At 38.0% G+C, this 10,719-nt stretch overlaps 1 protein-coding gene across 1 annotated transcript in view; it reads right to left on the bottom strand.

Annotated features, from left to right (window-relative positions):
• LOC140227602 (uncharacterized) overlaps positions 1-10,719 on the bottom strand; it is a 206,198-nt gene that overhangs the window by 109,736 nt on the left and 85,743 nt on the right. Inside the window, exons 4-5 of the mRNA XM_072308019.1 lie at positions 6,867-7,081; positions 4,424-4,499 (exon numbers count right to left, since the gene is read on the bottom strand). Coding sequence (XP_072164120.1) covers positions 4,424-4,499; positions 6,867-7,081 — 291 coding nt within the window. The remainder of the gene's footprint in view (positions 1-4,423; positions 4,500-6,866; positions 7,082-10,719) is intronic.

The raw sequence follows: 10,719 nt of genomic DNA, 5'->3' as shown, positions 1-10,719 counted from the left end.
TTTCTGTCTCCTTAGAATTCAGTGTATTCTTGTCTCCTCCCAAGTACGTACCAAATAAGTTAAATTTCATTTAACCCTACATGTATTCCACTACTAAACATCTTTTAATGCTTGCATTTTTTTTTTGAAGTTGCAGCAACAGCTGATATCTGTAGTGATCATTATATTAGTAACATACAAAAAAATCAATGCTGATGATATCAATGCAACAAAGGTATGCAGTAATCTATTGCTATTGCGTAGTAGTGCCGTGGTGACAAACACAAGAAGGAAACAACATAATCCAAGTCATATTCTCAGCATGAAGGCAGTTTCCTCCGTCAATGCACGAGCCCTTGGTCATCCCCCATAAACAGTGCAAAGCCTGCGGTAAGTCAGGAGCCCATGTTATGTTCAAGGAAAAAAAATCCACAGCTGAGTCATTTCACTGTCACTTTCACCACTGACTAGAATCCCCTCGAAAAGTGATAAGCGAACACAAGCAAGAACTCTCACATGATAGCACTAAATGGACTGCCAGCCATGAATATTGCAGAGGAAAACAAGAAGCGATAGAACCAAGACACACTAAGCCTCAATATGCTCAGTGAGATGCTATCCATCAAAACACAATCATCTCACTCCCAAGACACTTCCAAGCTCCAATAGTCGTGGATAAAAACAATCAAAATCCATAGAATTGCCCTTTTTTAATGCCGGCGCAGATCATGGGGAGCTATTTTCGGCGATAAATGAGCTCACTCTCGATCTACGAGAGCAACCGCGATCCTCTTGCGGTGCAGAAAAATCATAAGACTGGGGGTAGATCACCATGAGACATTTCCCCTCAAACTCCGGTAGCAGACTTGTTGAAACGGGTGTGTTTCCTTTACCCTCTCTCAATCCCTGAACGACTGACGTGTGATATGCACTCGCTACATGTATGGGCCAGACTTCGTTACCCACCACCACCGGGCAGGGGGGTAAGGGCAGGGAAGGGGTGGGGCAATCCAAGCAGGTGATCGTGACCTTTATAGGCAGACAAGAGTCCCCACCCCCTTCCCCAGAATCACAAAAAAACTAGTCATGTTTATCCCCGTTTCACCCACTTTCAAGTGTGAACCCTTGACCAGCATGTACGACACAAGGGTGAAAATCATGAAGTAGCCACTAAAACTGCCAAAAGTTAAGTCACTGATCACAAATACCTAAAATGTGCATAGCATCAATTTATCAAGCTTATTGCGGTGCATGTGAAATACAGACAGTGCTGTGGAAAAAAAAATGCCAAAAAAAAAAATTAACAAGACTACCCCAGATCCAGGTGCTAAAATGGAAGATATGTCCTTCACATCATGAGAGGATAATTTCTGTCCACTATAAAAGGAGTATGGGAAACAATTGAATCTCCATCCTGTGGTCTATGGATGCTGCTAAAATATATCACTTTAAATCTGATGAAATCTGTATATATCTCACCAAAGAGTTTGCCCAATCAAGAGAAGCATGTCTTGCATATTAAAGTCTTGTCATTTTCTTTCTATTAAAGCAAGTCTACATTGAAGTGTGAGATCTATCATATTGAAATATTGTGTGCATGTCTTCTGCAAAATATATTTACTACCAGCAACATGTTCAGGGTACAAAGAGTTTGTTATATCAAAAAGCCATGGTTAGCCTGGGCAGACAAGTACATGAAAAAAAAAACTATATACACAAGACAGAGAGAAGGAGAGAGCAAGCAATGTGGATAATATGTGATTACAAGGACATTACATTATTTCTTTAAATCAGGCTAGAGAATATCATATTTGCCATAATTAACATGATATGATACAAGACAGAACATGCAAATGCACAAGGTTAGGAAATAAATATCCCACTATAATGCACACATGAAGAAAACAAACAAACAAATGCTGCAAAAGCAACAAATAACTCAAGACTTTTTATAAGGTGGACATTTTATGATCCTTACAATGGCTCAGCTGTTTTTTCTTCTTTCATATTTCAATATTACACGCATATATATATCATACAAATAGTAATGATGACTCTACATGAGCACAATACTTCAAACAATTGAGACAAGGTCAACTTGGAGCAAAGGAAATTTGGCAGACAGTCACGATCATTGCTTTGCCAGTTGATAATTGCCTCATTCGCTAAGCACTGATTATTCAATTTATTTAATTGATTATGACAAACTAAACTGAGTGAGAATGACCCATGATGGTAATTTGGGCATCACTACCAAGTTGTCCAAGGCCATTCAAACAGTTACTAATAACTTGACCATCAACCACCAATGGTGAGGATGGGTGAATGAGTGAGCAATGCCTTCAGAATAAAACTTAGCATTTAGACTCCATTTCATGTAATCTTTTTTATTTCTATGAAGGTACATCTCCGCAAACATGAAATGGAAATGAAAAAGCAGTATTGGACTCCGAAGCTGTCACTAATGAATGAAGCTATTATTATCTCGGCCGGAGCTATATTTAACCGCTCAGTGATTAATCGGCAAACTACGTCTGTTCTCTGCGGCGGAGATCGTATGATTGTCAGGGCCAGTAATCATCCCTTAATGAGTCCATCCATTGCGGGCTGGGCGGGGCATCTTGGAGAATGTGCTCAGAACTAACAGGAAGTTCTTGATCAAACTCCATCTTCCTCATACAGCCATACAAGCAAACAGGCCCATTTCCTCTCATAAAGTCCTTCTTGTCCTTGGCTTCAAATAATGAAGCAATCATATATTTTGTGGGCCAATCTAAACATTTTCAAATGGTTCACTGGATTGAAATCAATCAACGACATTTTGGAGGGGGCGGGACGGGGGTCACATCTTTGCTGAACAAGAGGAGGACTGTCACAGTGAAATCATTTCAATTTGCTGCATTATGTTTGAAAACCAATCTGCCATTTTCCAAGCATTCATTAAGTGCAATCAGTAGTAATAGGCACAAATTAAGCCAGAAATGAATAGACACCTTGTTGGGTGCCTATTCAAGTATGACCTCACTCGAATCATCCCTTTCAACTACTGAATGAACAAGCATCAATCAATCAAGTTGCTGTGACAGACAAGATATAAAATGAAATGATCTTGACAGCTTCAGGTGATTACAATAAATTATGTGGGACTTGCTGCGATGAATCAGATCATTAAACACACGTGGAGACCAAAGTACTGACAACTTTAATACCATATAAATACATTAACAGACCTACTTTTCTGCCATAGTTTGATCTGGTTGAAAATTACCCTAATCAAATTAAGATCACTGCTAAAAGAGCATTAGATAAATTATGAATGAACTTCTCTTCATTCAAAACTTTTCTTAAATGAATAATCCTCATTTCTCCTTTGTATTCTACATATTTGTAGGTATTAATACCAGGAACAAAACTTGATTCTGGCCCAACCCCCCCCCCCCCCAAGAAATTGAGATCAAGCTGTACGTGATCAAAAAGGTATTTGGTGGAAATGACCAATTAAAGCCATAGCTCGGCCAACCGAGGGCTCTGCCTGTCCATTGGCAGACAGCTGACTTGGAATTTCTAGCAGATGCGAGAAACCAATCCTGAGAAAATTCGAGCTCAGACAGTGGGATTAGCAGTGGCACGGAAACCATCTTCCTGAATTTGTTCAAGGGATCCCATATCCATACGGCAATTTAGCGATGAGCAATTTGTCGCAATCCAGTGCTCAGAGAGACAGGGTTCATTTGCTTTCCATTTAAGTTAGGAGATGCATTTAAAGAACATGATAAAAACATACTTAAGAAAACTTGAAACCTAATGAAATATGACAAAAAAGAAAATATTCCTTATGAAGTAAAAAAAAAAGAAAAAATGTTTCCCAATTTTTTAATACCACACACAACTGTGTTCTTTCATTTTTGGCCCTCTAGTCTTTGACCTGCCGGGCGTCATCATAGGAAATTTAGGTAATTTTGTTCAGAACTGTGGTGTAGACTTGCAGATGTACAAGCAGTACTTCTGAAAGATCTGTCATTGATTCATGATGTGACTCTTTAGCTGTGACAGAAGTGAAGTCAGGCTGATCAATTTGACGCAAAATGAATCCATATCCGTCTTTTTTTTAACCTTCTTTTGTATTTGTTCTCCATTATCCTATTTGCTGGTCATATTTCTGCTACTACACATGGTGCATTGACAGTGTATTCATCTGCACCACTCATATACTCTTCCTTTGGCAGAGATAGACTTAAAGAAGAAAAACAGGACTCGGTGGCAGTGCTGAAGCGTGCTATAGGATGCCACAGGAAACAAAGATCTGCTTTCTACGCAGTGCATTTAAGATTTATGTAAAGTTTTTAGTGACTGTCTGCTCCAAGTTTGCTCCAAAATGACCAAAAGTCAGCCTAGACAATATTATAATGTGCAAGAGAGAGGCACAAATGTTTGCTTGTCTTACCGTTTTTCTTCTGCCTCAGCTCCCTGATTTCTCCTCGGAGAGCTCGCCTTTCTTCAAAGGTCTCCGCGATGCTGAGCTGTGGAGGAAAAATTTGAAAGAGGAAGGGGAGAGACAGTGAGTGATAGAAGAAAAGTACAGAAAAGATGGAGAGAAGAACGAGTGGAAGAGGAAGAGGAGAGGAATAGAGGGATGGAGCAACAGCAATAGAGTGAAAGAGATAGAAACAGTTAGAATTGGAGAAGGTAAAACGAAAGATAGAGAAAAAAGCAAGGAAAACAGAGAGAAGAACAGGCAGAAGAGATGAAAAGGGAGGGGATAGAAGGATGGAGCAAAAGGGACAGAGTGAAAGAGAAGGAGACAGTACAAATGGGGAAGGAAAAAAGAAAGAGAGAAAGATGGAGAAAAAACAAGGAAAGGATGGAGGGAAGAATGAGCACAAGAGAAGAAAATGGAAAGGAAATAGGAGGAGAGTACAAAAAGACAATGAAAAAGATAGAGAAAGTGGGAATAGGACAAAGAAGACAGACAGGGAAGGAGAGAGGGAAAGAGCAAAGAAAAGATGGAAAGATGAATGAGTGGAAGATGGGAAAAGGGAGAGGCAATAGAAGGAGGAAGCAAAATGGACAGAGTGAAAAAGATAGAGACAGTTGGGATGGAAGGAAAAAGACAGTCAGAAAGAGACAGAGAGGGAAAAAGGGAGAAATTGACAGATATGGGGTAAGAGATGGGTTGAAATTGAGTGTCGGATGGTAAGCAAATTTAAGTAATTGCCCAAATTTTCTTCATTTCCTCTCACACAGCTATGCCTTCCTGATGCAACAATTAACCAATTTATCTTTTATTTATAGGAATTCACCTTTATACCATAAGCCACCTTAGGGGTGGCCTAGTTCTTTAGAAATATATAATGCATCCATGGCATAACATTTATACAATAAAAGGCCATATAATTATAAAGAGTTGTACTGGAGGCATTTATGTAGATTCAGTCATTCATGTTATATCACTCAAATGTGATGTGGAATTGTGATTTTTGTAAAAAAAAAAAAAATCATTGAAATGAAAAAAAAGAAAAAATATTTTGTACTAATCAGCTGAACTGAATCCTTGAAACATATCCTTTAATTTCTCATCACATTGATATTTATACATCAATCCCTTTAAATGCAACCACAACAACTATGACCAAAATGAAATTAATATGGGACTTATGGACACTCTCCAGCTGTGCAGGTGTAATATATATGAAAAGTTTGTTTGCAAAAACCGATAAGTCCATATTTGCCAAATGGAGATATTTGCGATTAAAGGTCAAGAAAAATAAAGAGAATAATAAGAAAGTTGTTGCTTCTTTTGACCATAACTTCAAGAATATACCTTTATATGTAGTGCCCGATATATCATTTAAAAGGTATTATTTTGTACTTTATGACAGAGATCGTACTTCAAAATCTTCAAAAATGGACTTATCGGTTTTTGCAAACAAACCCTTCATATTTAGAAAACCTAAAATGTATATTAAAAAAATCTGAACTCTTTCCGCAAGCAAGCATCCCTAATGAAACACAACAGGAGCATGTGATTTAGAAAATGAAACTTTAATGACTAAGTTACTTGGCAGAGTTACTTTAAAGAAACTCTGTGAGAATTGGAATAATTTACATGTGTATAAATATCTTTTCATTCTAAATACATAAAATCATTCCAACACAACAATTGCTGGGTAGAGTTGCTTATACTCAGTACCGCGGTGATTCAATATCAATGTTGCTGACATCAGTCATTGTCACTTGACAGTTGCATGGGTAAAAATTAAAAGGAAACAATTTATTCAAATCTGTCAAATATTGACAGGGATCAGACTTTGAAACGTCATTATGGCCTATTGTTGATTCCCCCACATTTTATATATTCATTACATCTTGCATGATGAAGTTGTGCTCATTGAAAAGTTTGTATTTTTTTTTATTTACCCTGTGGAAATAAATGAATTGAAATGAATTGGTCATTACCTGAATTCTTTGAAACCACAGGTACAAAAGTATTTCAAGACATTGAGGAGGAATTGAGTTTGAGGTCAAGTTAAAAAGTCATCTCTTGAAGTAACGTATTTCATGTTTAAATTTCTTGTATGTATGTTATTTTGTAATACGCAGTAGAGTATAATAGTAGCTGCGCAATATAAATATCCTTTATTATTATGTTTATCAATTAAGGCAAAAGTTGCAATTTTTTATATTCATTAACTTCTGGAAAAGGATTGTACTAGCAAGATCAAGGACTCAAACCCCTCCCCCTTGAAAAGATGAATTCACTGTCAACTTTCTAATTTTATAAGATGTGACACACAATATTCTTGAGGTATGCTTCCAATATCAAAATTTTGCCGAAAGGCTTCAGTCATCGCATCGCAACTTCACTACTCCCAGCTGTGAACTCTGACCTGCTTCTGTAGGGCAGCAATCTTGTCGTCCAGGTCGGAGGCAATCACTTTGACTTGCTCCTTGTGGGCCTGGGGGTCATCCAAGTTTGACTTCTGACCTCCGGCTGACCTGGACAGGACCAGGTTGGTGTGATTTTCCTGCTGTATGCTAACAGAGGGAGGCTCTGCCTTCTCACGGGAGGAGGATTGAGTTTGTGTGGCCATGTCCAGCTCATCTGAGAGAAATAAAACAACAAATGTGAAGATGGGAGCGTAATAATCACTAATCATTCATTACTATCAAATTGCCCAAATCAGAATCATGATTATGCTTTGAAATATTTTGTTGTCATCTTATTTTGCTGTTTCACTGTTCAAGTGCTCACTTCCATGTGTAGCAAAAAATGTCATAAATCAGATGTGATCCTTTTTCAAGAAGGAAAGCACTATGCCATTCAACAACAACACTAACACTGTGGATTGCAGCCACCTGTTACGACTTCCAGACTACATGATGAAATAATGTTCATGCACCTTGAGTAGCTTGGCTGTTCTTGGAGGTGAAAGTCACATGTGACACACTGACATTTTGGCAGAATATCAAGCTTCTCTCGTTCCCCCTTTTACTTGGTGAGCAAGAAAATCTCATCCTGCACATAGTTGACGGCAATCTACTGCCCTCTACCGTTAATCGTGCCTCCCTCGATCGCTATCGCTCTCTTGCCCTCTCACTCATATTGACACATTGACGGTGAATCACGGAGATTAGCCGAGCGCTTTCAGTTCCGAAGAGTCACCTCGCTAATGAGCCAAACGATTGACAAGCCATCCATAAGACACAGGGAATGAGGAATCACTGTCAGTTCGTCTTAATATCTTCATTCTCCTGGACACACATGCATAACAAGGGTAATGGTCACCTTAGATTGATCTATTTTAAAGGGCAAATGCCACTGCATATAGGCCTATTTGGTTTTTTTTTTTGTTTGTTTCAAGAGTTGCGGGGGGGGGGGGGGCTTTTTTTTTACAATAGGTTTGAATTGAAAAAGCAATCCATGTTTTTGCTATGTTCTGATCTGAGCATTAGATTATTTCAAGCAGTAAAGATGTCACAGAAGCAAGATGGTCAATTCTAATTTGACAAGTACTACTGCTAAGGAAATTTATCTATTGTTGCTTCTTTCAGTATTTTCCGTATTGCACCATCATTACAATCTATGACAGTGTCATCGTCGTTGTCATTATAATGACATTACATTATTACCATCATCACCATCATCATCAACAATTATTACCTCTGAGATGAATACCACAACTAGCAAAACTGCCAGGAAGTTGACATGATTTCATCTAATAATTGATGGAATTCACCGTCTCCTATATGCTGAGACTGGAACTTACTGAACACATGTTTCAAATGATAGATGTACCATATTATGCAGAATTTCACAGACCTTAGTAATTTCACACATAATGTGCTCCTGCCGTTCAGACTCACATGCATGATGTGAAATATTTGTGCACATCAAGCAGTCTCCCTTGCTCAATTGGGCCACAATCATATGCCTGAATGATAAGATCATGAAATGATCATATTAACTTTTGTTTCATCAAACAAATATTGTTTGGTGCTTTAATTCCTTCTCAATAAACAACACAAATTCAGTTAAACAGGTGCATGGATGTATGAAGTGAGTTAGAAACAATAGTTTCATTTGAACTCTGGAGGTTGACCAAGAAGCTGAGGGAGAATACAATTGATGGATAGGTCAAGCTAACTTTCAAGTTTGTTGATCATAGTGTCCATACGATGCTACACTACAAGTGGGATCCTGTGCAGTTTGTGGATAGGGCAAAAACCCTGAGAAATCTTATTGTTCTTATCAATGAGTAATCTATATGATAGCTAAATTTTGAGTGCGTCTTCGTGGTGCTATTTTAAAACAGGGAGCTTATCATTGAAGTTTAAAACTTTGAGCTAAACTTTCAGATCGGAAACGTTGTGTGAACACAACTTATATGTACAATATGCGTGTATGTCCATCCAGTAACCTGTCATTAAACATCTCTCTGACTGAATTCCATTTCTGTTCTCTACAAGAGGGGAGAAATCACACAGGTCCAGTGTTTTCAGTTGCTAACCTGACCTAGTTTCTAGGGGGATATCTGGCACAGGCTGGAAACTGGGCATCTCATCCTGGCTCACAGGAGGAAGGAAAAAACATGTCTTAGGACCCAAACTGGGACTGATAAGCAGCATTTTTCTTGACAGCAATATTAAAAAGAAAATTCTGTTACCTATTTTTTTTTTTAATCTGAAACAGGAGATTTAGCTTACACAGGAAATTTATGTATAGGTTTGGATTACTTGACCCTACTGTGAATGATCAGAGAATCAGTGAGTGAAATACAAAATGGTGACCTTTCTTGGAAAAAAAAAAATATTAAGTAGCTTTTATCTATCTAGTTGAATCCGATGTCTAAACAACAACAAAAAAAAATGGTGAAAAATGATGAGAGAAAAGGAAAACAAAAGGTGGGGGATAGAGTAAGAGAGGAAAACTGAGTCCATGAATTGAGGTATTTATATAAAGATTGAAAAGTTGTGACATTGACTGATAAAGTACTGATACATCACAGCCAAAGAGATGTGCAGAAAATAAACCATCTAGCTGCCCATATTATGGTAGCACTCTATATTTTTCTCTATTGCTGTGATGATATAATTTTTGTTCCAGTGTGAACAGAAAGCTCAAACTCCACAATTTGTAATGTTTATGTATCTCCCTGTGAGAATGGGAAATGGGAAATCTGACATAAAGACAACATCAAATGTTATAAAAAGATGATCTAGAAGAGGGATAAAAGATGTACAAGAAACACAAAAAATGCTATATCTTTATGTTGTAAATTGCGCTTCCTTCTGTAAGTTGGTGTTTTTGTTTTGTTTGTGTTTTTGTATTGTTTTGGTGTTGTTGGTTTGTTTTTTTTTTTTTTTGGGGGGGGGGGAGGTTTGGTGTAGTTTTGTTTTTGTCATACAATGAGACATAACTGTCATTTAATTGGCAGTCACTTTCTAGCAGTAGTATCTTTCTCCTCAAATTGATGATAACTGACTGCACTGGGCTTTACTGAAAATCTATGTATTTCCTGTTTCACTGACCATTGCTAAGATTTCTATGCTTGTCCTTTCCTATTCAGGTATCTAGGCTTTGTTTTCCTTTTCCCTTTTCTCCTGGACCATTATGACCCCTCTTTCGCACTTTCCTTTACTTTCACTAAATTATCAAAAGAAAATAAGCAAAAAAAAAAGGAGAAAACTAAAGAGTTCCATCATAGCAGCCAAACACAAACATGATCTTTATATCAGCAGCTTCCCCAAAGCCTTTCCGTACTAATCAAAACACTGGGATATTTTCTCTCTTCAAACTAGAGATTCGCTCAAGAGCTCGCTGGTAGCAGCGGGACCTATTTGCTGTGCGATAACGAACCCTCGTCTTGCTAGTTTGGTACTTCAGGCGTGATCGCATTTCAGAAACTAACCCTTTTTTATATATATGCCCTTTAACCCATTGTCTACGGGAATCAGGTGTCCCCTGTCTTGAAGCAATGGGAATTTGAGTAATCTCAGAAGCAATGGGTTAATATGATCAATCATGTGAAATCTGCTGTTGCCATTGTGATCAAGACTTCTAGCAGTCTTTTCGGACTAGGAGATAACAAATCAGATTGCATAGGCGCCTTCTCCCCTCCCTCAAACTCCAATGAAACCTCAACATTTATGTACATAAACCAGCACTGAATTCACACTAGTGCGCAAAACTATCAAGTGCAGATGAAATAGCACAAATGTTATTGATACAAGGAATCGTAA

This window comes from Diadema setosum, chromosome 4, assembly GCF_964275005.1.
Source record: "Diadema setosum chromosome 4, eeDiaSeto1, whole genome shotgun sequence".
Taxonomy (NCBI): domain Eukaryota; kingdom Metazoa; phylum Echinodermata; class Echinoidea; order Diadematoida; family Diadematidae; genus Diadema; species Diadema setosum.
Note: the sequence above shows the minus strand (reverse complement) of the source record. Positions and strands in the feature narration are given on the sequence as shown.